Genomic DNA, 27,723 nt, shown 5'->3' on the forward strand with positions numbered 1-27,723 from the left:
AGTGACAGGACAAGGGGCAATAGATTTAAACTGAAATAAGGTAGATTTACATTGGACATGAAGGCGTGGTTTTGTCGCGAGACTATGTAACAGGTTACCCAGAGGAGTTGTGGATGACCCATTGCTGGAAGTGTTCAAGGTCAGGCTGGACAGAGCTTTTAGCAACCTGATCTAGATGACCCTGCCTGTGGTAGGGGGGTTGGACTATCTGATCTTTGAAGGTCCCTTTCAACCCAAAGCATTCAATGATTATCTTAAGAGACCCTGTTATAAAGATACTGCGGGAATTACACAACACACTAGAGAGCTGCCAAAACTACTTGATGTTCTTTCTGGTCTGTAAAATCTTCCCTGTATGAAACTGTCCTATGCTTCTTCCTATATGCCCAGTCATTTACACCTACTAGTGCTCTGTAGCCAGTAATTCTTTAGAACTGCATTTTTTTAATATCTATCTCCATGTATTTGTGTTCTTTAATAAGTGATTCTCTTGTAGTGCTGCCAAGTAGAGAAGTTAACAGGAAGTGAAGTACTGTAGAGGTTTTCAGAAGAATATGGATCTTTATATGCTATTCATATTTAGGCTTGAAAAATAGATGTTTGATACCTTAGAAAGGGCCATCTGTACAGAATGAATTTCTTCCCGATTTGGAAGCCTAACAAAGTAAATTCTGTTGATCAAATTTGACTCTGCCCTATCTATTGAGTTTCATCCAGAAAACATTTTTACCTTGATTCTGTGTCATCTTTTTAGAAGGTGTCTCTAAATTCCAGTTTGTGTGTGACTGACATTCAGTAATGTGGATATTGGCCTCAAGTGGGATTTTGGGGCTGCTTTTTTAGCAATTCTCAGTGTCAGCCTTACTGATGTGAAACTAATGCTTTTTTGATTGAGAGGTATTGACTTCAAAATGAGTGGATCCTTGACTTGATTGGGTCCCTCCACTAATGCTTTGCACGTGCATATTTTCTAAAGAGTTGCAAAGCAGATGTAAATGTGTTAATTATAAAATTAAATCCAATGCATCCAACTACTGTGCTGAGCGACTCATACAACTTAGTTGTCTGTGCAGTCTTTTTTTAAAGTACCACGCTGCTTCCAAGCCTACCATTATGTTAGGTTTTGTAGAAGACTCATCCTGAGGACAGCTATGTCCCTGCAAGGACTTGACTTTGAAGCTTAGTGTCAACTGCAATGCTCAGAGCCCAGAAAAAAGGGCTAGAACTGCAAATAACCATATATCCAGTTGTCTTACAAAATATTTTGAAGAACTGTTCAGGCTGAGCTTCAGACTCGGTAGCTGCTTTGTCTGATATGTAGAAAAAAAAGTTTAGTAAAGACAGTTGTTTTGAGTGCCACTTAAATACTAAGTATAGAAGAAAAATTGTTAGCTGCTAGAAATGATATTCACTAAAATTATATTTCAGTTGTGTGTTGCAAATGTAATGTGTAGTAACTAAGAATTCTTAATCTGGGGGGAAAATAATAAAGCTTTAAATACACGGCTAACAGCCAAAGTGAGTACAAGCAGCAGGGATCAGTGCAGTGTCTTTCCCCTGAAATGCAGCACACTCCTTAATTGTCTTTGTTAGGTGAATTAGTTCTAACTTAAGTTCAGCACTTAAAATGGGTGAACTAGGTGCTTAATGCTTTTCCGTAGGCATTTCATATAAGCAGTTTTTTCAGTAATAGAAGAACGCTATTGAATGAACTGTTCCTTTGTTTCATTTGTGTTGAATGCTTCTATCCTTTATTGCTAGGATTGGGCTGATGCTAATGTTTCAAGACAAATTGAAGACACTGTACTTTATGGATATTACAGTAAGTATTTTTAACTTCTAACTTTTGATTATATTTTTTCAATTAATAGGACCTTTAAGTGAAGGCATGAAGTTTTTAGTGGTTGTACTGGGTTATGCCCTTTTGGTTAAACATTATTCTTAGTGCCCTTCAGTGAATTTACTACTTTTTTTTTTTTTTTTTACATTCAAGACCCCCCCCCAGAAGTGCAAGTATATGGAAGACCAATTCTTGAAAATGTTAATGGCTTCTGTCATATAATTTACTGTTAACATGTTTCCTCTGTGTGTATTCAGAGGGCCACTTAGGGAGATACGTGGTTTTGCTGTAACTTTTATGGTAGTTAACATATGCAGCAGTGTGAAACCTGTCTACTGTGTATAAAGTTAGTTGCAACACTTGTGTCTTAAGTGTTCACATTCAGCAACTACCGTATTCAAAGTAACAGCTGCTGTGAAGGACCATGAAGGAGTTGATTTGAGTGGTAATCCTCAACAGAACTGAAGCAAAAATTTAACTGAAATATAATAAAATAACTGCTCACAAAACCTCTCCAGTTCTATATCAGTTTTAGTTGTCCTTATGGAACTTATGAAAAATTCTACTACTGATGAATATGTGTTGGGGTAGCTGTAGAGGAGTGATGCTTATCTCAGTTGGAGTGAAATGCCTGCCTTGGTCAGTGATACAAACTCAGAGGTAGTTGCCTGCTTTTGGTCACACTTCTGAAGCCTTGGTGTGTTTTTGTTGTTTTTTTTCCTCTTGGAATACTGTGGGGTTGGCTCTTTTGAATATATATATATATATATTTTTAGATCAGGAAATAATTGGTTCTAAGTAGTAGACTTTTTTTTTAAGTTACAGAATACTTACTGCCTGCCAGTAATACCACAAAACTGCACATTCTAGTTTCTGTTGCTAAGTGAAGCCTAAAGCCAAAAGTAGTAAGGAAATTCTCTATTTTCAACTCTTTACATACTAGTTAATCTTCCAGAAAGATTCTTTGCTATAGGATAGTGGAATTGCTTTGCATTTGCTTTCTATTCTTGGTAGGTCTTGTTTAACAACCCAAGAATTTCACAACTCCTAAGTGGGATAGTCTTCAAACTCTTCTGTGGACCACTTTCTATAGATTTGTGTGATGGATGCGTTTCTATAAGATGTTTTAGGCTAACTGAGTCTCTCTTTAAAGCAAGATGTCTCTTGGTAAATCCTGAACTAATTTTTGGAGCAGATCTGACCTTAAACTTGAAAAACTGCTTTTGTTTTTGGCTCATCTTGACAGGTCTACTTGAAAATTTGTAGGACTAATATTTTATTTCATAGCATATCCTCCAGATGGTGGTAGAGACTTATAGATGGTTTTAAAATTATTTTTCTTTAGTGATCTTAATTTGAGGATTTGATGCATGTTTTTAGAACAAGAGATAGACTGAAGCGAACAGTAATAGGTAACCTCTCTTTCAGAAGTCTCTATCATTCCTGTATAAAAACACAACTTAATGCCTCTCCTGCATCATCAGGTTCGGTCCCCTGCTGCCATTGCACAGCATAGTGACATGAAAGCTGAGAAGGAATAAGTTAAACAACTTTTCCAGTCTTGCATAATACTATTCCTTTTTTTCTCTTCATACCTTCTTATATAAGTATTTGGTCTTGGCATAGCTTTTTGTTTTCAGTTATTTTAAATAAACAGAATGAGCAGAACTGAAATCTTCCTTGGTACTTAAGACAGTACAGGTATTCATGTCCTTATCTCTCCTGAAAATGCAGCATTAACTATATAGCTCTTACTTGCCTCCTGTAGCTGTATTGGCAACTTACAGTATGAATAATGGGTGCTTAGGTCACTGTCTTTCAAACCAAGTAACTTCTAATTGTAGCAAGAATTTTGGAGGCAGTGCTTTAACTGATGTTGTAGTTAAGGATTACTATCTGGTTTGCAATGTACTGGAAAAGCTGTCACTAAATATAGAAAAGTGCCCCCTCCCCCCCCCCCCCCCCCCCCAGCCCCAAGTTGTTAGTCCCCATGAACGATGCTCTCATACCCAGCTGATTTCTTGGCTAGGCATATAAAGTAGAGTGGCTTTGTACTGGTAGAATGATAAATGAGGTAACTTTCAGAATGAAGCTTGAAAGAACTGTATTTTGAAGTGGGACTTCAGCAGCCTAAAAGCTTTATTTAGGAAACCAGTCTACTGATCACTTTGAAGCCATAGTGGCTTAGTGTGTTAATTCTCATAAAACACAACTGTGGTGAATGTATCTGCCAGTGCTAGAATGATCAGTGCTTGGCAGATGCTCTAAAACAGCATGTCAGCTTGTGTTGGGAAGGAAAAACCTTTTCAGAAAGGGTTATAATTGGAAACTGTCCAACAGTCTCCTCTGTACCACAAAGAATCAAGCTGAAACAATTGACAGTAGCCTGGAGCTGTGTTCTGTAGCTCTTCCTCTAGTAAGTAAATCCCACTTATTGGAGTGAGCTTGATGTTCAGTGTCCTTTGGTGAAGTTTTTTGCGACTTGTGAAAGGATGACAGTAGATACCAGTCTTCCTGTGAGGTAGGCTAAGATCTCTTGACCTGCATGTGTTAAGTGTCTCCCAACTATAGTCTAGCAAGGACTGTCTGGTAAATTCTACAGGGATTTCTTTGAGTGTGCTTTAAAGTCTGTGCTAAACTTCCAATTTTCTGTTTATTTTTTCTTACAGAAGCATTTTCTTAGGTCAGCAGTAATTATTGTCTGGTGTATCCTGAGTAAGCATTCATTCAAAATAGTACTTGGTATAAATTGGATAATTTCTGCATGGACTTCTGTCTGCTTACTGCAAGTGTTTGATACTGACTCATTGACACAAGCACCTTGGGCTTCTAGGAATTAGTAGGCAGAAGTCAAATGCAGCTACATGTTCTCATGGTCTGGTCCTAGGGGAAGACATGCCAAATACTGTGGAAGACTTGCATATCTGTACTTGACTAATATTGTGGAGTTACATCTATAGAAACATTCTCCTAATAAGCGTGGGTTTTTTTTTTAAAAAAGAAGCAATTTGCCAGAACATAAATTGAAAGTTTGTTGTAGTATTGACACTGTGATGAACTGCTTTAAGTGTCCTGTTTCAAACAAGTGTCTGACTTGAAATTCACTCCTGTTTTGTATTCCTTAACTTTCACTGAGGAAAAGATGTCTGTTCTTGCAGTCTTGATGAAAAATTGTTTTAAAAAGTTTTTAGTTAGATGTGAGAATAATACATTTGGGAAGAAACACTCATCTTAGACTTTCTGAAGTAGCTTGTGACTTCTCAGCAGAAGTGAAGGAATGTATAATAAAGCATCATTTTAAGCAATTTACTGGTATTGCTGTTATGTGATGCACCAGTATATGATACTGTCTGGAAGAGCAGAAGTTTTATGTGTTGGAAGAGAATTCTGATAATACAATATATTCTTGAGCCTCCTGTAGCCTTTAAAAGGGAGATGAAGAACTATGTTGATCTTGGATACTTTACTTGCAGTCTTCCTACTTGAAGATACTTTGGCTCCTCTTAGCTACTGCATTTTGCTATTCTTTGTATTTCCTAGTTTGCTCTTGAATACTACTAGAAAAAAAATGCCAAAACATAATGAAGGGACCATTGCTGTAATTTATTGAAGAGTATTACCAGGCCTAACTTTCTCATAGAAAAGTTGTCTTTGTATTGATATGGTGCAAAACAGCAGAAAATTAGTTGTTTTGACTTGAGAGGAATTGCTGTCTGAGAAACATCTTTAAAACAAACCAACCTTTCCAAGGAATTTTTGCTGAAGATTGTGTAGACTCTGGGGCAGGAACCATTGTTATGCTGGCAATACAGTGAAGCAGTCTTCCAGTGGTAGTGCTTCAAGCTTCTGATATGACCCAGAAAAACATTTTGAAACTGAAGTTGGACCTCTGAACCAGAGAAAAGAGCAGTCCCCGAGTTAAAACCAAAGTCCACCAAAGTGCAATAATGAAAGCCAAGGCAGTCTGTCATGCCACAGGGGATTTACAGGTAAGGGAGTATCTTTGTTACTTAGTTGACTGGCTGTTTGCTGCTGCAAGACCTTTGAGGCTGAAGGTTAGCTTTCCAGGGAATAATCAGGCCCTTTAGTGGGCAGAACAACAAGCCCCTGGATAACTAACTTCTACGAGCTCATGAAAGCTGCTGCTCTTGCTTTTTCATAATTTCTGAAAAATAAAATTCCAAAACCAGCTAAGTCTCCTGTCTTGTTGATAGGAACTTTGCCAAATCTTTTAAAGTTTCCTTTGTAGTATAATAGGAAGAACAAGTTTTACTACTTTAACTGTGTGAGCTATAAACTTAATGTTCTAACTAAAAAATTCTCACAAGCAGTTTTTAAGACTTCATGTGATGGATGAATGTAAAGGTCTATCTTAGAATGATTTTGCTTGGGAAAAAGTAAATACAAAGCTGTTTTCAAGTTTTTTTCTTCTTTGTTTAGTCCTAAAAAATTACTGTGGTAACAAGGTTTTGCAACAGAGCAAATAGCAGAGCTGATTTATGCTACTACATTTAAATAAAGTTACCCTCAATTAGTAATATTAAACTTTGTTTTTGAAATGCGTTGAAAGCCTGTAACTTCTAGAAAGCACATTTCAGGTGAACTTAAGGACCAAGTGCCAACAGACCATTCATGATGGATAGAAAATTCTGGAACGAGTCTCGTGCTGAATCTTGTGTATGCGAATTCTGTGTCAGAGTTGATACAGAGTATACTATTAAGGCTTAAGGCTTTTAATACAAAACATCTGTTATAAATCAGCGCTGGCTGAGAGCTTCAGTCCTTTCAATAAAGCACAAATTTGAAGGAATTAAATAATTAATGGCTTCAAATGTCTGTAGGACTGAAAACTGCAACTGAAGTTGATTGTTCTGCACTTCAGGTGGCGGTGACAACCTGACAGGCTTAAGGTATTAGTCTCTACTTGGGGATTTCCCAAGGTCTTCAGAGAACCCCCAAGGAGAACCATTATAGCTCTACAGATCTGCTGACATCCACGGTTGAGTTGGCAGAAACAAAGGTTTAGCTGCACCTGGAATTAACTTGGCTCAATTCTTGTAGTCAGTAGCTTAAATAGTGAGAAGTATCACTTAAGTATTAAAGCTAGATACTCTCTTGAAATGGAACTGCAATATTTGTGCTAGAAGGGGCCCTGTTTCCAGCAGTATGCTAGCGTGCTTTATGCTCCCCTGCTTGAGCCATTGTTGGCATTTGGTGGATGCTTGTGGTATGCTAACTCAGATTTCAAAATCGGTAGAAATTAACTTTGACTTACGGAAGTGCTGAGGTTGGAAAGGGAGCTCTGGAGATAATCTAGTTCAATAATGCTCCCTATTCACAGCAGCTCATTTGTGCTAGTCTCCAGTTGGATTCTGAATATTTCAAAGAATGAAGACTCTACTGTTTTTTAGAGAAGCCTGTTCCAGTTTCTGACTGCAGGCAGAATAAAAGTTCTTGTTTAAATGTAAATTCCTATATTTCAGTTTGTGCTCATTCCTGTTTTATCCTTTCCCTGGGCACTGCTAAGAAGTCTACCACAGTCTTTAGTCCCACACAGTATTTATTTGCATGGATAAGATCCTGCCAAAGCTGCCTTTTCTCCAGGCTGAACAGTCCCAGCTGCCTCAGATGCTCAAGCCTTTAATCATTGTTGTTGTTTGCTTTACTCCCCAGTATGTGTGCATCTTGTACTGGGAAGCGTAGAACTAGGCAGGGCACTCCAATTCTGAAGTGCTGGTGAGACTGCATTGAGTCAAGGGAAATAATTACCTTCATTTGGTTGTGACGTTCTTCTTAATGGAGGCCAAGGTGTTGTTGACCACCTGTGCTGCAAAATTTCTAAATTGGTGGCTCTTTGCCAGTGTGTGATGAGTTCAGGTGACCTAGCACAGTGTCTAGCAGGCACTGGAGCTGGTGCAAAGAAGAGTTTTAATATGACAGGTGAATGCTGGAAAAGGGGAAGTGGGATCCCTCTGTAGATCAGTTATGATTTGCCTCCTAATGCTCACTGAGTAAGGCATTTCAGCCTCTGAGTGCTGTGGTCAAGTAAATAAGATTCTGTTTTTTCTTTTGTTACTTGTGTGGAATACTAAGGTGCTTTATGATCTGCTTCTCAAGTGCTTATTGTCAGAAGTAAACAGTTATGCCTGAATATGTTAGGTGTACTTATGAAGTCTTGAACTCATGTAAAACCCATGTATTTAATCTTTAACTTGGAAACACAATCTAGCTCTGTAGTATGGCTTTTGCTTATTCCTTAAGAGTCAAGAATGGATTATGGGGTAGAGGAGATTGAATCTAGAAGCAATTCCTGTGGTATACTTCATGTGCTGAGTTTCAGCTTGAGGGATTTAGTTTAGCTAAAGATCAAGCCAAATGTGATAAAAAATTGATGTAATCGTATTTTTTAGATGTTGGTGAAAATGAAAGCTTTTCCACAGAAGTAACTGCCTGAGCAAGTTCAGACGAATCTTCGATATCCAGTTACTACTGCTCTGAGTATCCTGTAGTTGCTTATCAGTGCTGCAACAGCATCAGTCTTCTGCTAGCTCTTTGATGCCACTTGCCTACTTGAAATGGGCTCATTTTGAGTAGGAAAAGGGAGTAGGACAGGATGCTGCAGTGATGGCTGGCTGTGGAGTCCTAAAGGCTGAAACTGCAGGAAGGTTTGCATGCTTTTTCTAAATGTCTCCTCCTTTTGCCACCATTGAGAGGACATTACTTGCTTGACAAACTATTGGTCTGACTCCACTTTTTCATTCTGCAGTGATTTTTACAGGATTGTTATGTTTTTTCCAAACTTAATATGAGAATTGCAGAAATGGAAGGATGCTTTATTAGCAAAGGCTTGCAGAAGTAAACCTTACTAGATTCTTTCACTAGTTTAATAGCCAGTACAGTCCCTTTTTAAGAAATTGTAGGGCTTAAGCTGATAGTTCTATGTGAAGGGCATTAACTTGATATGATCTGGAATGAGACTAAATCATGGGAATCAATCTTTGTAACATACTTCTGTAGATAGTGTGCAGCTGGCTAGGTAGCTATTTCATGTAGCTTGCTAATCAGCTTTTAGATAAGTTTTAATTGGTTTAGCAGTATTTGAAACTTTTTTACTGTATCTTGCTAATTTGAAAATAAATATATCTTTGAGATGTTGCTTGGCTTTTTGAAATAAAGACTAGAAGCTACCTCTCGCTCTTTTCAAGAAGTTGAGCGGCATTTTCTTGTACTTGACTTTCCTTCAGAGTTGACTGTGGCTATTCAGGTAATTTTCTAAAAAACAACTCAATTGCTACCAAGTAAGCTTTAAGGCAGTTGTAGCGTTTTGGATTGATAGTTGAGGGAAGAGTATACAAAAGGAAGTGGGTAATACATCAAGCCAGCTTGTTAGTAATTTGAAGCTTCAAAAGCAGGCTTAGTGGAATTTCTAAAAGGTTTGATCCTTCATCATGCCTTGTTTTACCCTATTTTCCAAAATATTCAACACTCTCCTCCATCATATTGAAAAAATCTAGGCTAAACTCTTCCCTATTGTTTAACAATATGTCATGTCAGCAGGAGAACCAGTATGGATTTTTTCGTAATTTGATAAATTCCTGGCAAGAACTTGGATTCAGTTGAGTGAACTGACTTCACAGGAAGTACTGTTATTTAACCTTTTGGTAAGGCTAATCTGGGTAGTAATTTTTTTTGTTTAAAATTGACAATTAAGAGAAGCTTATAGATGTTAACTTCAAAGGTATGAAACTTAGGGTTTTGAGAGCTTTGTGCAATATTATATATAGAGCTGCTTAGACTTGCACGTAAGCTTGATTTTAATTTTAAAACAATTGATTTTAATTCACTTGATTTTAATTTTAAAACAATATCATAAACATTGTTATCCTACAAGCCATTGGATGTGGAAAAGGAAATGAGTTTGAAGAAATTGGAGTATAACTGGTGGTAGCCATGTGTAGTTCAATAGAAATTAAATCTTACTGAATGAAAATACCTTGTTTTGGTGTGTCCTTGATCTAGTTTTACATGAACTCTGCATATAGCAACGTATTACTGAAATGATGGATTTGGAGAACAGGTAACCCTAACCCTAAACAGGTATAGTCATTTTTCTGACTGCTTTTGTGGAAGTTAGATCTGATATGTAAAAATACTTGAATTCAGCCACTTGGCATGTAAAGCCCTCTGTATTCACATGTTTATCATATTGAACTGTTACAGCTTCTGTAAAGGTTTTGTTTTGTAGAATTGCCTCTGATGTCAGCTTTACTGTAATGGCTTAAGCTTGCTCATTCCCCATTTGAGTTGAGAGGCACCACTTAGTCTGGAAGTTTGGAATAGATGACTTTTGGAAATACATCGTATTATCTTGGCAACTGACTTGTCAGAAAGCTAAACACTTCTGACAGTCCTTTGAAAGCTGAATACAGTGATATTAATAGCAGTATGTGAAGACGTTTTTGGTAGTATTTCTTGAACAGAGTATGCTGAAGTTAATACAGTAGAACTTGGAAGGGAGGATGTTTTCTGTGCTTGCAGTGACCTCTATGGGCTGATTATTTTGATCTGTAATTAATGATGCATGTAACTTGCCTGATTTACTGGCACAGTACGGTGTAGTTTTAGAACTCACCCAAAAATGAGACGCTAGATTAGAGAGACTTGATTTCTGAAAGCATTCACAATATTGACGGGGTTTGAGTACTGTTCTAGAAGCTCTAAGAATCCTATATTTCAGGGTTGAAATTTTAAGGTATCTTAGAGCCCTGAATTTTATGCTCTTGGCAAATGTGAGAAAGTTTGAGCTAACCAAGAACTTGCTCTGTTTGTTACGCTGCCAAACTAGCTCAGCACTCTAAACAGCATATACCTCTTAATATCTGGAAATATTTTTCCAAAGAATGAATTCTGTTTAGAAATTTCTCATTCAAATTTAGGTTCTAGGTGTTGATATTTATTTGGGTTGTACACCACCTTCAGTAAAAATACTGAGGTAGATTTCTTTGAAGCACATGGATACCGTAAGGAGCGCACTAGCCAAGATAGGAGGCAACAAACTTAAGTTGGGGTGATTGTATTGGTTAGAGTTGAGAAGGCACTAGTTATGCAAAATGAGGCAAAGATTAAAAATAGTCAAAGACCACAGGATTTGTGTGGCCCTGGGTATTTTTACTCACTCACTTGAGGGGGTGATTTTTGTACTTGCACAAGGAGTCTTGGTTGGGTGGTAGTTTGAACATTTTGAGGGCTTGGTTAACTAGGATACCTTTCTCATGGGGTACAAATACTGTTACATGGTGCTTGACAGTTTTTAGTTTCCTGGTAGACTTCTGAAACATTCATAGTATAAGACATTTGGATTTATTAAAGGATTTTGCTAAATAATGAAGTCCTAAAAAGTATGTAGCATCTTATAACAGGGCACTGAAGTCTGTAACTTTAAATTCTTGATATGAAATTGATCTCTTCCCTTCATAGCTCTAGCTAATCAGTCCAATTGATTTTTGAATGGCTTAATGTCTTCAAACTTGCCAATTAGTATTTGTGAAGACTAATGTGTTAGTTTAACCCTTCACTTAAGTTAAACTAGCTGGTTTAAAGTCTCTTAAGTTCACCTGTGCATCAAAGTAATAGAGCAGTATAACTGTTTTGATTTAGTGGCTACTCAGCTAAATGTATGTGAAGATCTCCAATTAGTCCCCCCCTTAAAAAAAAGGGTTGGTAAATGATGCTATATTGCTATGGCTTGTCCTGTTTTGTGAATTGATGTCATCAATAACAGAACCATGCATTCCATGTATAACATACTTAGATTAGTAGTAGAACATCCCCTGAAATGGTGTCCAGTGATCAAAATATCTTCAAACTTGTTATATTTTTGTATACCTTTTTTTATGAACAACTTATTAGGTGGCATAGCTTGCTTTATTCACTATACTGTATGCTACCTCTTCCCCAGTGTGCTAGTCCTGTATATCACCTGCAGGCAGATAATTACTTTTAGACTTTTTACCACTGCTGACTTGAAGTTGTATCTGTAAATCCTTAGTCTGAAATAGCTGATTCTACAAGTCCTGAGTTCAGAAAACAGTAATAGTTGATATGCTGGCTAGTAAATTTTATTAACTTCAATGCGTTAAATTAGTAAGAGCTAGAATGAGAGAAAACTAATGTTTTATTCTTTCCTTTGAGTTGCTATGCAGTAAATGAAGTACCAATGTAACTTTGTCTCTTCACTTAATTACATTCTTTCTCCTAGCTTTGTACTCCATCATACTGTTCTGTGTCTTTCTGTGGATTCCCTTTGTCTATTTCTATTATGAAGAGAAGGAAGATGATGGCAACACATGCTCAGTAAGTTCACTGTAGCAAATGCACTAGTAGTGAAAACACAAAGGAATACAGGCAAAAATGAAAGCAAGAACCATTGTCTAACTTGAATACTACAATGTTAATAGCATTTCTAAGTCTGTTACTACAGTTCCTTTAAAATATTGAGGCAGCTCTTAACACTGTAGTCTAAGCAGTGTGGTCTCATGTGAAATGAAACTTCAGTGAGATAAGTAATTAGCATCTGTATTGCCATGAATTCTCTTTGCTGCATACAAATTCCTTCGAGCCTGATTTCATATACAGAAGGTTAAAACTTCTTACATTAGATTTTCCTTAGAATTAAAAACATGTATGAAAAGGTTTTTGAAGTAGAAGGTGGACAGATTATACTGAGAGAGACACTAAATTTGTGTATCTTCCTTGTAGCATTTGCATTTTTTTCTTCTAGTAGGCAGTAGTAATGTACCTGAAGCTAGTACTTGGTTATTTTTGTAATGCATTGATGAATTTTGATGTGCACGACATACCAAGAAATGCAGTAAATGCATGTCAGTAAGGTGCTAACTTCTCAAATTAAATGCTTCTCTCAATGAGTCTTTTATTTGTGATCACTTCCCCCTCTATTCAGTTCTAACTTTAACATGAGAAAAACTCAAAAATCTTATTACTAATGCTTTATATTATGTCTATGATTAGAAGTATTTTTTATTTGCACTGAACAAATGTACCCTGTCTTCTGGCCACAGCTGCTCAAGTGCATAGTTTGATGGAAGCATAATTCAGTGTAATTGTTCATAGCTCTCAAACTATGAGACTCTTCAAGAATAATGTATACTTACGACCTATCTAAAACTACTTATATGTTCTGTGGAGGTTCTTTTGTAGAACACCTGTTATGCTAAGTATGCTTTGCCATAACTTGTTGGATAAACGCCTTTTAGATTTATTTTATGTTAATATATTACCTTTCTCTTTAATACAGCAGGTTAAAACTGCACTCAAATATACTCTGGGGTTCATCACAATTTGTGCAGTTCTTCTCTTAATTGGGTAAGTATTTGTATTAAACATTAACAGGGCGTATACTAAATAGAACCCCAAACAGAATTTTGTTCTGTGCAAGATCAAAAAAATAGATTATGGTGCACTCAATCTGTATAATGAATATCTAGCTTAATCCCTATTAGGGTTTAAATATTCTAATAATTATGTACCTGAAAAATAAACGTTTAACTGGAAGCTAAAATAGTTTTCTTCATTGTGGAGGTACTCGTGCTTCTGCTTGATTGTGCAGTGTGAATGTCTACCAAGGATATGATGGCTGTGATACAGTTGTATTGATATCTGCGTACACAAGGAATAAAATAATTGTGCTCGTGTTTTTTGCTGCTATCAAATGCTTTTTTTGGACATCCCAAAACCGCTTTTAGGAATATGAATTGATGTTCAGTGTTCAGTACTTCACTAAATGGAAGTGTTCTGTGAAGGACACAAGTATAGTGTGGGGTTAACCACATAACGGTGCCTTGTATGGTGAATGTTTTGCGGGTACTTGTTTGAAAGGCAGGCATTACTGAAGTGGGTAACTTGTTTGCAGCAAGTGCTGTTATTCTGAAACTCTGAGCAGTATTACAAATTTAAGATCACTGTTAAGCATGACATGCACACCAATATTGAATGTTCCTAATGTATGCTGTGTCGTAAGCTTTTTGGCATTTTGACTGCAGCATTGAAGTTGGTAAAACTTACAAAATATATGCTAAAATTATCTATATCCAAGTACCGAAGTGTGAAGTAGAAACCAGAGTGAAATTAATGCTTCTAATTGTATACTGCCTTACTGGAATTTTCTAGAAATGTACCTTGTGTTCTATCAAAACTAAGTAGTATATCCTTTCAATTAAAATTTATGCATTTGCTATTATGAGAGACTAAAGGAATTTGAGTTAGCTTAATTATAATCTAGAAATATTACTAAAGCTTCTGACAAAAAGAGATTCTCTGACTGGTGGCTCACATCGTGGCGTATATATGCACTATATAATATATCCAGTTGAGACAATTTTGCAGTATCTACAGTAGCTGTCAGCTGAATCCGCAGTAGCTGTAAGCATGTTTGACCCTCGCTTCCAGTAAGATGGAACTTGATTCTTGACTTCCTCATTGTCTTCTGTGTTCTTAGGCTTGTTCTTTAAAGTCTTCACACCTTATAAATTACAGTGGCTTCCACAATCCCCCTCTGATACTGTGCCATATGACAGTGAGATGGACTTGCAAACCAGACAGTTGTAGTACTTGGCCTGGGACTAAGTTAGTTACTGAACAGTGCTTCTCCACAGGTATGGTCTTGAAACTCACTGATCAAAACAGCTGGAGTATTTGCTGCAGGGAGGCAGGACTGTGTTACTTATAGGTATTGTACTTACAGGTATTTCTGGGTTCTAACTGGAATAATTTTTCTGCTGTTGCACACATGAGGTTGCTTGTTTTCAAGATGATAATGATTAAATAGTAGCATCATCCTAAAACCCTTTGAATAGAAAAGCACCCTTGATACTTAAGATGCTGCTGCGGAAGAATATAATTCTTGTCTGTCCCCTTTAAGGGAAACTACAGTACTTAACATCTCTGTTTATAAGGAAGCAAATAAGGTGACTGTGCTGAAGAAAAATGTGAACTTTGGTTCTAGTGTAGTAGTAAATAGTGGGTGTAGTTGTTCATGTACGTTTGTTATGAAGAAGTTACTTATTTTGGTTAGCCAACTGACTGCACAGCAAGGGCAAAGAGCACCCTCAGAAGTCCCAGTGTGATAGGAAAGAGATAGAAGTGTTGGAGCTGAAGCTTCTACATGGATGGCCCAACTGAATGTGGTAGTGAAGACGAGTCTTGCAGTGCTGCCTATACAGTAGCAGATTTTCTTATTGGTGGTCGAGATCACACCAACATTAAAACAGACTGGAATTTTATGTACTGGATTTAATTTTAGGAGGCTAGTCTTAATGGACTAGAACACTCGTGCACACAGGTTACAATAGCAAGAGGAGTTGGGGTAATTCCCGTTAAGCGCCTAGCAGATAGTCTATCTTCTTGCGCTTACATGACTAGTGTTTTGTATTGAGACAACCTCTGTCCTGATTGATTTTTAGGAAGTAATCTGTATAATTGGAACAGGTCAATAAATAGCTCGGTTCCTTTAAAGACAGGTCTGCACAAGAAGTCCCTATCTCTTTCTTGGTCAGCAGTCCTCAAAGAAACTGTAAAAGTTGTGTTAAGCTTGCTATGTTGTTCTTACCCAGATGTTTACCTTGCCCCAATAGAGATCTATGTGACTATTTTGGGAAACATGGTATCTGTTTTGTGCCAGATGACCTTGGAGGTTTTTTCAAAGATGATAACACAGCTCAATCAGCAGGATTCTGTTGTGTAAATTTTTAGCAGGAGTAGTGTATTCTTGTTGTCTTCTGCACATTTTTGCCACACCTGAGGCTTTGTATGTCTGCAGTAGCACTCAAATGCTCTGCACACAAGTAACCTTGTGCAGAGTACCATTAAAAGCAAATTAATAGGATAAATTTGTACTGGGCTACTTGGAACTAATGTTTACTTGTAATGCCTTCCCCTTACAAACTATCTTCTTTGCTTGAATATGGTTTATTTACTCTAAATGTCATGTGCTGGAGCCAAGGGACTAGAGATACTACTGTCTATGTTAAGGCAAACTTATACAGTGTCTGGTTTGAACTAAAATGCTTGCTTTTGAGGCTAATGAATGTTTGGTTCAAAAAGGAATATTTCCCTGCCTGTTTGAAGGTAACCAGTTTAATTGCAATTTTCTAGAACTGTAGCTTTTAAAAAGCTATGATTATATGTCTAAATAGCCTATAAATAATTATGCAAATTATATTATAGCAAAATGTACTCTAGGGCAATTAGTTTAAATCTAGTGTGCTAGAAATTATTTTCCTAAGGATGATAGTTAATGGCACTCCTTGATTTAAGGATGAGACTTGGCCTATCTACACCTGTGTGTTATTAACCCTACCAAAAGTTAATATTTAAACTGTTTGTCTTGCATTTACTTCCTTGTTCTGGAGCCTAGCTACTGATCTAAATATTAATCGTAATATTCCCAGGATGTTTTTTTAAACAGCATAGTAGTTTGCTTCTATTCTTAAAATAACTGCAGTTACTCATTTCATTTGTGTCCAGAACTCTGTGTAAGAAATCACAGCTGAGCTTCTATGTTTGCTTGCACCAAGTTCGCAGCCACACCTGTAAAACCCTGCACTAGCACTTGTACTCTTTTTTTTCTGTAATAACTCTATGACCTGTATTGTCACAGTGATGACAGGTGAATGGAGTTACTTAGCATGGAAGCTTCTTAATCTGTTGATGGCTACTATGGCCTTCAGGCTGTGTTGACCATTTAATCAAAATAGCCAAGGCTTTTGCCAAATTTCTTCTTCTTTAGCGTGCATGAAGAATAGGCCTAAACTGCTGTGTGTTGTGCCGGTGCAATGATGGTCTGTGTTTTGGAGATACTCTGGGAGCATGGTCTGGATGCAGGTCTGTAGATGGCTAGGCATGCTAATTCTGTCTTGTTCTTTATGTGGCCTGTTAAGGTAGAGTCCAAAAAGTCTGTCCAAGTGGGCTAGTTAGCCTTCTGGCTACTAGTTGAGGGACCCTGTTCAGGATGGGAAAATTCCCAAGCATGCAGGAATCTTACCTGAATTTATAGCTCCTGCATTCCTTTTTGAGGCCCTTGATGCATGGAACTTGAGCAGGAGCAGAATCTGATGTCCATCTCCTTCAGTCAAGGTTTAGCTGAGTGTTAATTGAAGAGTGTGTATAATGGGTGCTGTGGCTTCTGCTCTGATTTGTGTCCTTTGACATGCTGGTTGTAGGTAGTGTCAGGAAAAAAACCCAAAAAACTCTTAAACCCTATTGCTGGTGGGGGTGGTGAAGGCAAGGAAGTTAAGTATCAGGATGGTTTTTCATGTCACTTTTTCCCTGCATGTGGTCCATAGATAGCAAGTTTATATTGATGCTAAAATAAAAGAACTTGAGCTTGCTTAGTTTCCCAGTCTCCTATTTTAACTCCTTTTAGCAAATAAACCTGCAGTTAATTATATTGCTATCTCTTGTAAACAGAAATTTTGCCAAACTCTGTATTAATACCTGTGTCTTGATTTTTGCCTGGGTACTATTTTACAGGAAGAATTTCTACTAGAAGCAGATTAAAGGACAAAATCAATAATGGCAAGCATGGTTAACTTAAGTAAATGCTAGCCTTAATCTACTGGTTAGTCAAGAAGCTAGGAATCAAACACTTTTACAAGTTAAAATTTTAATCTTTAAAACTTAAGCTTTCCAGAGTTTGTGTTTGATCTTCATGTGATAAGTGCACACAGTTTAGCACCAACTTTTGAAATATATGCTTATGTTCTGTACTTGAAGCTTAAGGCATACTCCTGGAGGATGCATATTTGTTATTCACTGGTTTATTGGGACTTGAAGCAGGGATCTAATGATACACTCTTCTTTACGGAAGTCCATAAAAAATGCTCACAAGTATCTTTGGGATTTTGGGTTGGTTTCTTGTATTCTTTACCTAAAATGTTTCCCTCCAAATCTGACTTCCTTGTGACTTGAAGGTATTCTGGTTTATGCCTGAAAGCTATAGTTTCAGATTGGTATGGAGGTACTGGTTTTCCATCAGTAACAAAACTAGCTGGCTTGTCTATGGACATGCTGAAGAGTTACTGTTATTATTGGACTTTAGATGGCAGACTTGACAGGAAGAAGCTTCAGCTAGGGGACTGTTCAACATGACATTGTTCTGAGCACTCTTTGGTACTCTCTGCTTATTGGAATGTCAAAAATATTTAATTACATTCTCTGCAGTTCAGTTCTCTTGGCCAACTACAGAACAAGGAATGGAATGCAGCATATGTGTTGTTTTGGTTGTAATAATGGAAGATAAACATGCCCCTTTTATTAATGCTTGGTGTGGGAATCATTAACTGTTTTATTCTAGCTTCCAGAAGTGTGGATTTACAAGAGAATATGTTTCAGTTGATGCTTGAGCTTTTTTTTGGCTTTTGCTCCTCTGCATGCCTGTCAAACTAGGATAGTAAATCAGATTAATACATCTTTTAATGATGCTTGAGTGTAGGGTCCTTACCTTTTGTTAGGATTGATAAATGGAAAATCACTTGTTCATTGACTGCAGACCTGACACTGCACAGACACATGAACTCTGCTGATCTAAATATAACATTTGACAGGAATGTGATTAAAATGAAACATTGCCTTCAGAATTTTATAAACCTAACATCATACAATTTTTCTTCAGGAATAAATGGCTTTCTGTTTTCTTGGAATTAGAATTCTTTTGATACTCTACTAGTAAGGATAAACAAAACTATTTTTTTTCTTTGTTACAGTGCCTTTGTTCCTTTGGATATTCCCAATAAGAAGAATTCCACAGAGTGGGAGAAAGTGAAACTCTTGTTCGAAGAGTTTGGAAGTAGTCGTAAGTTTGAGATTTCTGAGTTTTGCACAACTTGCTACTAACTTATTTTGGCATACTCATCATTGACTGAACAAGAAGACTAACTTCTGTGGTGACAGTTTTCTAACTTGACTTTAACTGCACACCTACACAAAATTTTTGCAATAGGATTGTTCTTTCTGTTCAGACAAAAAACCCACAAAAAACACATCTGTCTTTAAAGAGAGGAGACACTGGCAGTGTCTGCTTTCAGTACAGCCCCCGTTTGACAGCAAATATTCCAATGTTGTGTCCTATATTAGTAGTGGAGAGGGGAAAATACTTTTTTCTATGGAGTCTTTGTTTAACATAGCTTTTAAATGTTACTTGAATAATGAAGTTCCCTGTTTTTTAGGGTATGGTGAATCTGTATTTTGTTGTATGACAACTTTTGAGTGCTTACCTAGATAAATGTGGTACTGCTGTTCACTGTAAGAATGACTATGAAATGATTTTGCTTATTTAGACAGGAAAATCCTGTGTGTCTTATTTTTTCCCCCCTTTGTTCTCCTACTATTGTCCTCTTTAAATGTTTTGCTTGCATTTGTTTTACTGCTTTGCTAGGGCTGTAAAGAACTATTGTGAAGGCCAAACTCCCTGAAGTTGTATTTAACATTTAGCTTATGCAGTTCATGTGTTTAGCCGAGGTGTGCTTTCATAGCAAACGTGTGAAGAATGTGTTTTTACAGGTGAGCTAAGACACTTGCTGTCATTTTCCAAATGTTTCCAGAAAAGTGCTAACTAAATTTGTCTAACAAACGTTAACCCAAATGCGTAAGTGCTCTAATATTTGGGGTGTTGGTGGAAGAGAAGTTCAACATGGCTTGGCAACGTGCACTTGTAGGCCGGAAAGCCAACTGACTCCTGGGTGACATCAAAAGAAGCATGGCCAGCAAGTCAAGGGAGGCGATTCTGCCAGGCTACTCTGCTCTTGTGAGACCCCACCTGGAGTACTGTATTTGGCTCTGGAGTCCCCAGCATAAAACATGGATCTGTTAGTGTGTCTAGAGGAGGGCCACAAAGATGATCAGAGGGCTGCAGCACATCTTCTGTGAAGATGGGCTGGGAGGCTTGGGGTTTTTCAGCCTGGGGAAAGCTCCAGGGAGACCTTATAGCAGCCTTCCAGTACCTAAAGGGGGTCGCCGAGAAATCTGGAGAGGGACAGCTTACAAGGGCGTGTAATAATAGGATGAGGCAGAATGGCTTTAAACTGAAAGAGGGCGGATTTAGATTAGATATGAGGAAGAAATTATTTACTGTGAGGGTAGTGAGGCACTGGAACAAGTTGCCCAGAGTGCAGGTACCCCTGCCTATGGCAAGGAGGGTTGGAACCAGATGGTCTTTAAGGCCCCTTCCAACCCAAACCATTCAATGATTTTGATTTGTGCCTCATTCTTGCTATGTATCAGAGTATTGACTTCTGTCTGAATATTCTGGAATGTAATGCTACGAGCCTTGGTCAAGTTGCATTCTGCATTAGTCTAGGAATTTTGTACTCACTAGAAGTTCCTTGCAATGACACTTGCCAGCTCTATCAGCACTTGATGTATCCCTTCAGGGCCCATGAACTCAGTCAAGCTTCCTTAAGTATTCTCTAACCTGATCTTTTTCTACCAAGGGTACATCTTACTTTCAACCTTTCTCCCTGGTTTCCTGGGCCTGGGTTTCCTGAAGTCTGTTTTTGCTAGTAAAGACCAAGGCAAAGAAGGCATTCAGTACCTCAGACTCTTCCATGTCTTATGTCACCAGGGCCCCTGCCCCACTCAACAGCAGGCCCACGTTTTGCCTCATCTTCATCTGGTCACATATTCAAAGCTCTTCTTGTTGCCTTTTGACTGCACATCCTCACAGTCTTTCATGCTAATACACGCTGTGCTTTAAGCTGTGCTTGCAAGCATAGGAAATAGGGAAGACAAGTCCATAGCTCTTTTGTAATTTTGGCTGTTGGCCTGTTTGTGTTACTCTTGCTTCATAAGTATTCTGACAGCACAGAATAAAATGGTCCTTAAACTGTTTATACACGTAGTGACAATGGTTGAGCTGAGATGTAAGCTGATTTTTCTAGGCTACCTTGATATGGCTGTTAGTTAAATATGCAGTGCTCTACATGTCCTTGCTATGAAAGCATAGTATACTAATGCTTATTTTTAGTAAGACTTAATGATTAAGATGCTGGGTTGGGGTGTAGAAGTCTGGTTTTTAATTTCTGACTCTACCAGCATTCTCTTGTGAAGTTTAATTTCATAGGATAGTTGAGACTGAAGAGACGTCAGGTCATCTAGTCCAGTCTCCTGCAACAAAGAAGGCAGCTGTAAGGTCAGACCAGGTTGTACAGGGCTTTGTCAGCTAGCTCTTGAAAAAAACCAAAGGATGGATATTTCAGTGGAAAAAAACTTTTGCTCTTATCCAGTGTGGATAGGCACACTATCCATTGTCTCATGCTGAACTACTATGCACCACTGCAGAGCCTGGGCTCCACCTCCTTGATAAGCAGGCAAGCTGTATTAGGCCTCTCCAAAGCTGCCTGTGTTCCAGGTTGAGCAAGACTGGGTCCCTTAGCTTCTCTGCGAGGCCTATGCTCCAAGCTCTGACCAGTTCAGCTCTCCCCTTAACTTGCTCAGTTTTATCTGTCTTGCCTGTAGTGGTAACCTTAAAACTGGTTGCAGTATTCCCGATATGGTCCCTTCTCTTCATAGATGGGCACGCTCCTGTTGCTGCAGCCCAGGATGCTGTTGGACTACCATGCTGCCAGGGCACACTGCTTTCTTCTCTTCAGCTTGCTGTCTGCAAAGACACACCACCACCCCCCCCCCGTTTGGTGTTTTTTGTTGTTTTTTTTTCTAGAGCTATTCCACAGCCATCAAGTCTCTGGTCAGTGTTGTTGCTAAAGTTCTCTTGTGTTCCAGATGCTGGAGAAATGAGGACAAAACTCCTGCCTGTTGTCTTTTCTTGTACATGTTATCCTGTTCCTATATTAACTTAACATTTTCATTTGTCTTTCTGCAGTTAACCCAAGAAAAACAAAGATCTTAATTTTAGATGTATGTTCTATGTCTGTTCGGTTTGTAGTGGGATTGCAAACTCATCTGCTGAGGCAGAACCTGATAATATACTTCTGGTGTACAATTACCCATTTTTCAGCCAGTTAGTTTCTTTGTGTTTCATTGAACATAGTTCAACATTTATTAAATGGATGTTAAATACTGGTTTCAAAGACAAGTGCAGGAGGATAATCAAATGTGTTGAAGTACATTGTGTGATACGTTGGAAATAGTGGTCACTTACATGTGAGGCTTTTCCCCTAAACTTGAACACAAGTAAAATTTTCACAAGCACTAAAAGAGAAATGGTGCTAGGTTGTGTGTTTTTTGTTTGTTGAGTTGGGTTTTTCCAGTTTTAAACATGGCTGTAGTATGATGCTTATGAACATATTGCTGTGAGGTTTGGCAAAGTTGTTTGGTATTACCTAGCAAATTTGAGCTGCAAAGTTGGATTTCGTTGTGCTATTGTACTAGCTTTTGATATTTTTGGAAGGAGGCCTATAGGGTTGGTCAGAAGAAAGATGCAGCTTCCCATAGAGGATAACCATAACAAGATTTCTCAGTTTGTGAGTGCCTGATGCTATGTTCAGGAAAAGGGATGGAGACCAGGTAATGAATGGAAACTGGCTGATAATTCTGTGTGAGTAGAAATAAATTTTTTGTGCTCTAAATCCTTGAATTGACTGGAGGGGAGGACAGGACATAGGGAGAACACTAAGTAGCTGAACTATTATGGCTGGGTGTAAAGTTGGACTTGGTTGCTTAAAGTTAATTTTATAATATAAAAAAAATATGCTTGTCAAAAAATAAAAAGCAACTGTTTAACCAAAAAAGTTTGCCATGTTATGTCCTGCATGGTGAGGTTAGGGACAGGACTGTTGTAAAAAAAAAAAATAAAATAATGCAGGAGGATTCTGGGAGTTTGTTGCCTTTGGGGATGAGTTTTTTAACACTTTTCTTCTACTATCCCTTTTCATGTCTAGAGTGATAGTAAGGCTACAGTAACTACTTAATCCCCTGACCTTTTTCCAGTTTGTACATCTGGGTGTATATCAGGGGTCCTCAAACTTTTTAACCAGGGGGCCGGCGTGCGGATGAAGTGGCAGAAGTCATCTGTGGCTGCTTGGTTTTCCCCCCCCGCAACCCCTGGCCGGGGGGAGGGTCTGTAAATACCGGAGGCCGGATTAAGGACCCTGGGGGGATGTATCTGGCCCATGGGCCGTAGTTTGAGGACCTCTGTTGTATATGATCTGAGTGAAGCTGAAGCATGCAGTCTGGCTTGTTTGGTTGTTACAGGATCCATGCTTGCCCTGATTCCTCTGGATAGTGCTTTATTACGAGAAATCAGGTGATAAACAAAACAAAGATGAACTGTCCAGAACGCATATGTAAATTGAGAGAATTATAACAATACCCTGTGGAGGCCAGAAATAAGTCAAGAGGCATTATACTGCTATGGGAGCAAGTTCATGGTGTCTAGTCAACCATTTGAATGCAACATTTGGGAACTTGTAGCAAAGGCGAGATGACTGTCCTGCTTCTTGGAGTATTGGTGGAGGATCTGCTCCCGATGAAAACCTATGCTAGGTGAATTTTCATCTGAGTTGTTGTGACTGGTAACCATGTCTTTTTTTTTTTTTTTTTTCTTCATTCTAATTAACTTAAATACTTCAAGAAACCAGTTCAGGAAGAAATGTTCTTATATCTCTAGGAGTTTTCAACAGGCTTTTTTTTTTTTTTTTCTTTTTTTCCCCCAGATGGCTTGACTGCTCTTTCATTTTCCATTAGTTCCTTGACTGTGATTGGAATGCTGGCAGCTATCACTTACACAGTAAGTTGTTATGCAAATGTTTCAGCTTTTTACATTTATGATATTTGCACTTATCATGGGCTATACCTGTACAGAAGACTGTGATCATGCTAAATAGCTTCTACAACAGTATCTTCTGGCTCTGAATTTTCATGGTTTGAAACATTACTTTTAATTTCTTGGAATGAGAGGAACTTTTTTTACTGTGAGTTTAAGAACCACTGTTTCAGTACTTGAGTACAGATCAGACTTAATTTCAATGTGTTTCTCAAGGGGAGATCACATTATTCCTTATGGCTTGTAACACATTCACTGGCTCCGTCTGGTTTTAAGCCTTTGTCTCTTTCCCTGTGCAGCAGTGGAAAACTAAATATTGCTTGTTTTATTCACTGAATGATGGCACAACCTAGACTTAGTCTGGTCAGGCTATAATACTGAATGTAACCCTTGATACAACTCTTCTACGTGTTTAGTTTTATCTTTGCAGAGCTTGGCAATGAAAAGTCTGGCAGAATAACTTGATTTGTAAAGTACACAATGTTCTCTATCATAACTTTCCCTTTTTGTAAAAAGCTGTTCTTCATTCAAGAAATGAAAAAGCAATGTCTTTAGCAGAGCATTGCTTCACAGTTCTGTTTCTAGAATTTGAGTAAGGGTAAATATCCATGCATGTCAGGATTCAGTTTTAAGTATGAAAAATCTTCTGTGATGTGTGCCTTTTAATCAAGAGTACCAAAAAAGTTAAAAGCAAATGGTTTGAAACTGCTTAGAGGCTTGCTTTTTAAAGCCTTGGAAGTATTTTTGTTAGTCCTAGGCATGCAACTAAACTGCTGCAGTTCCTTCTGTAGCTTAGAAGGATTTGAAAGTGTTCATTCTGTAACTGATTATAAATCATGATTATGGTTATGTTAGTTCAACTGCTTGACTCCTGCTTTTATGTTCAAAGGAGAGGAACCATTTTAACTTTTTACCTTTTGGCCAACATTTGATGTTTGTGTTTTCACTTGGTTTTTCCAATCTGTTCTATTTCTTCAGTCACTGAATAATCAATCTGTGTAATGCATGTATTAACTTGTCATCAAGGTAAAATTTTCCAACTAAGGTGAAACATCAAAGCTTAAGATAGCTGCAGACAAAGCTTTAAAACTTGTCAGTAAATGATGTTTTCCTGATAGGTTTTAATCTTTAACTCAATGTCCTTGCTGAAATAACTTTCTCTTCCATTGCAGCCTGACTGTAACATAGTAAAGTTATTTCCATGTAGCTTTGCTAGTAAATTCTTAAGTGGCACCATAACAATAGCTCATGCAATACGCTATTTTGAAGCCTTGCTAGCCGAGGAAATGTTTTGTGGTAGCTTGCTGTCAGGCAAAGGATAATGGATAATATTATCATAGACTAAGGATATAAGAGAAGGGTATTCTATTAATAACTGGGTAAGGGGGTAAAGTACCTGCTAAATATACATTTAGACTCTTAAACCTAAATTGAGTAACGAGCATAGCTGATGGTTTTCTGTCTCTATACTAGTGACTTCAGCTGGTCTAAGTTAGAGCGGGATGATGGGAGGCAATTCGGTACAGGTTCTTAGATGTGTCAGAACACTGACAGCTCAGTGGCTGTCAGGCTCTGCAGTAGGTAGGAGAGCAATTCGGTGGATCAACTAGTAGGTATCTCATGTGAGCTGAATTGCTCTCAGTCCCATTGACTAAGTGCTTTAACTTGACCCAAATTATTTATTATTTTAAGCTTTTTCTGATGGACATGGTTCACTAGATCATCCAGGCTGTATAGCTGCCATCTAGATTGTATGCTTGTCAAAAAAGATCCAGACCTTTGCTTAGCCTGTAATAATATGTCAGCTTTTAAAATTGTTCCCCATAATCATGGATGGAAAGATTATACTCTTGTGCAGTTACATTACTGCAGAGCACATGTAGTGTTTTTTAGCTTTCTTGAGACTATAATTTAGAAGCAACTCATCAGCTGGGAGAACATCCTCAGTATTTTCTTCAAGCAGCTACCCAAGTATGGGTTTTTAACTCTTAGTAAGCATCTAAAATGCAAGATTGTCTTATTTTGCAGAAATTTATTGCTGACTGAAATGTAAACAGTTTGGAAGTTCTGTAACTTATTGCTAATATTCCTTACTTACAATGTTACTTCCCTATTTATTTTTGAGTATGGATTGGTTGTAAGCACCATTCAGCCGAGTATCACAATATGCTTCTGTCCTCAAAACTAGCTGAACCTGGAAATATGTGACTTGCATTTAATGTTCAGTAACTGCAGTGTGCTGTGTTTGTCTGTCTGTGTGCTTTCTCAGATGAAGACAACACCTCTGTCCTCAGTGTTGTTGCCTTAGTCTTGCTGTATTTAGGACTTGTACAGATACTGGATGGTAACTAAGGTGAAACATCAAGCATAAGAACTAAAATAGCCTGCTCTGAATGCCTTAATTATAAGGTTTTAGTCTAATTTTTTGCTTTGAAAACTTCAACCAAACTGTCGGTGCAAATTCCTGGGCATGGAATTCATATTTACTTTTAACTGCTGTATTTGATCTGTTCTGAAACTATCCCTTCTGTTTTATGGTAGGTGTTAGGGCAGGGTGGGAGAAATGGAGGAGCTATTTCACAAAAGTTCTAGGGATGAGTTCACACAGAAAGTGGTCATGGTCCACCTTGGATATGAGACTGGGTTTTTTTGTCATGTTTGCAGGCAATCGTAGAATCTTATGCTGACACAGGGAGCTGGCTTTGATACGTGTGTGGACTAAAGTACAAATGTGTCATGGAGAATGAAAACCACTTAAGGTCTGTGCTCAAAGTTGGAGGAGGAATAGATTATTTCTTTTTGTGCTGCAGTGCTTTTGTAACACTTTGCCTGCTGCCAGTGGTGGTCAGGCTTCCATATGAGCAATGCTGTTCTCATGGTCTGAATTGCAAGTGTGACCTCGATAGCATGTGGATGCCATGTACCTGCATTTCAGTTTATGCTGTTGGCTGGGTTTTTCCCGGTATGACTTAATGCAGAAGTTACTTCAGCAGTGAAAAGTTCCTGGTCTGTCACACTTCTCTAAGCCTTAGGGAGAGACTGGCCCAGAGTATGGCCTCTGTCTACAAGTTTGAATTACTCCACCCCCTTTGACTAGGAGGAGGAGAAGCATGATTCTGGAAGGGGTAACTGTTTGTCTCTTGGTAACTTCCCACTTCTCTGCGTTGTGGATTTTTTGCTGTTAGTCTTCTATAATAAAAAAATAATCACCTAGATAAGACAAAAGCATTAGTGCATGGGCAAGTCTTTAATGCTTGCCTCTGACTTCAGACATCTGATAAGTAGTTAGGCTCCTGTATTTTTCAGCCAGCCTTCTGCATACCTGTTAAAATGTTTGTCCCAGTTTCTAAAAGTGGGAGGCATTTGTGCTTAGTCATCAAACCACTAATAATAGGTAATTGGTGGTAGATTATTTTTTAAGCACAAAAAGAGAATAGCTTTATATAAGGGTGAACACAGGAACAAAGATACTTCAAAATCTTCCACAAATGCTTAGCAGATGATGGGGAAAAAAGGGTAGAGAGAATAGATGAGGAACACAATGTGTGGTATCTGAGTTACCTTGTCTCTGAAGAGAAGTGATCTCAGATCTTTGGTTTATACTAGTTAAGAGCTGAGGATTCATACTAGACATAACTGATTTTTTTTTTTGTTATATTCCCCTGACATCTGAATATTCTCAGGATGTTCCCATTGCCAGCATTGCAATTGTATTGTTTAAGGGGAGTTAAGAATGGGAGTATCTGTTCTTCTGTACACTCATATTCACCCCTTTTAAAGAAAAAAAAAAACTTTCTAAATGAGCATCTAGTGAAGGTCGTATTGTAATAAGTGACATGTTAGCAAGTACTTTCATACCTAATTAATAATGATTTTATGTTGAAAGCCTTCTACTTCAACATAAAATCCGAAAGTAAATAGGAATGCTGTGCCTGCACTGACTGCAATTGACTGAGTTCCTCTTGAAATGTTATTTGTGGAAGACTACCATGAAACAGATGAATCGAGTGATTCTATTTAAGTTGCTTGGTGCACAATTTATCCATTCTACAATTAGTCAAACATATGTTAACAATACTGCTTTGTGTGT

At 38.0% G+C, this 27,723-nt stretch overlaps 1 protein-coding gene across 1 annotated transcript in view; it reads left to right on the forward strand.

The window, feature by feature from the left end:
• The window catches only part of LMBRD1 (LMBR1 domain containing 1), an 80,154-nt gene that overhangs the window by 8,666 nt on the left and 43,765 nt on the right, over window positions 1-27,723 (forward strand). The window contains exons 3-7 of the mRNA XM_055714271.1: window positions 1,762-1,822; window positions 12,099-12,193; window positions 13,155-13,222; window positions 18,619-18,707; window positions 23,524-23,597. Of these exons, the coding sequence (XP_055570246.1) occupies window positions 1,762-1,822; window positions 12,099-12,193; window positions 13,155-13,222; window positions 18,619-18,707; window positions 23,524-23,597 (387 nt within the window). The remainder of the gene's footprint in view (window positions 1-1,761; window positions 1,823-12,098; window positions 12,194-13,154; window positions 13,223-18,618; window positions 18,708-23,523; window positions 23,598-27,723) is intronic.

The sequence above is a fragment of the Falco cherrug genome, chromosome 6 (genome assembly GCF_023634085.1).
Source record: "Falco cherrug isolate bFalChe1 chromosome 6, bFalChe1.pri, whole genome shotgun sequence".
In the NCBI taxonomy this organism is placed as follows: domain Eukaryota; kingdom Metazoa; phylum Chordata; class Aves; order Falconiformes; family Falconidae; genus Falco; species Falco cherrug.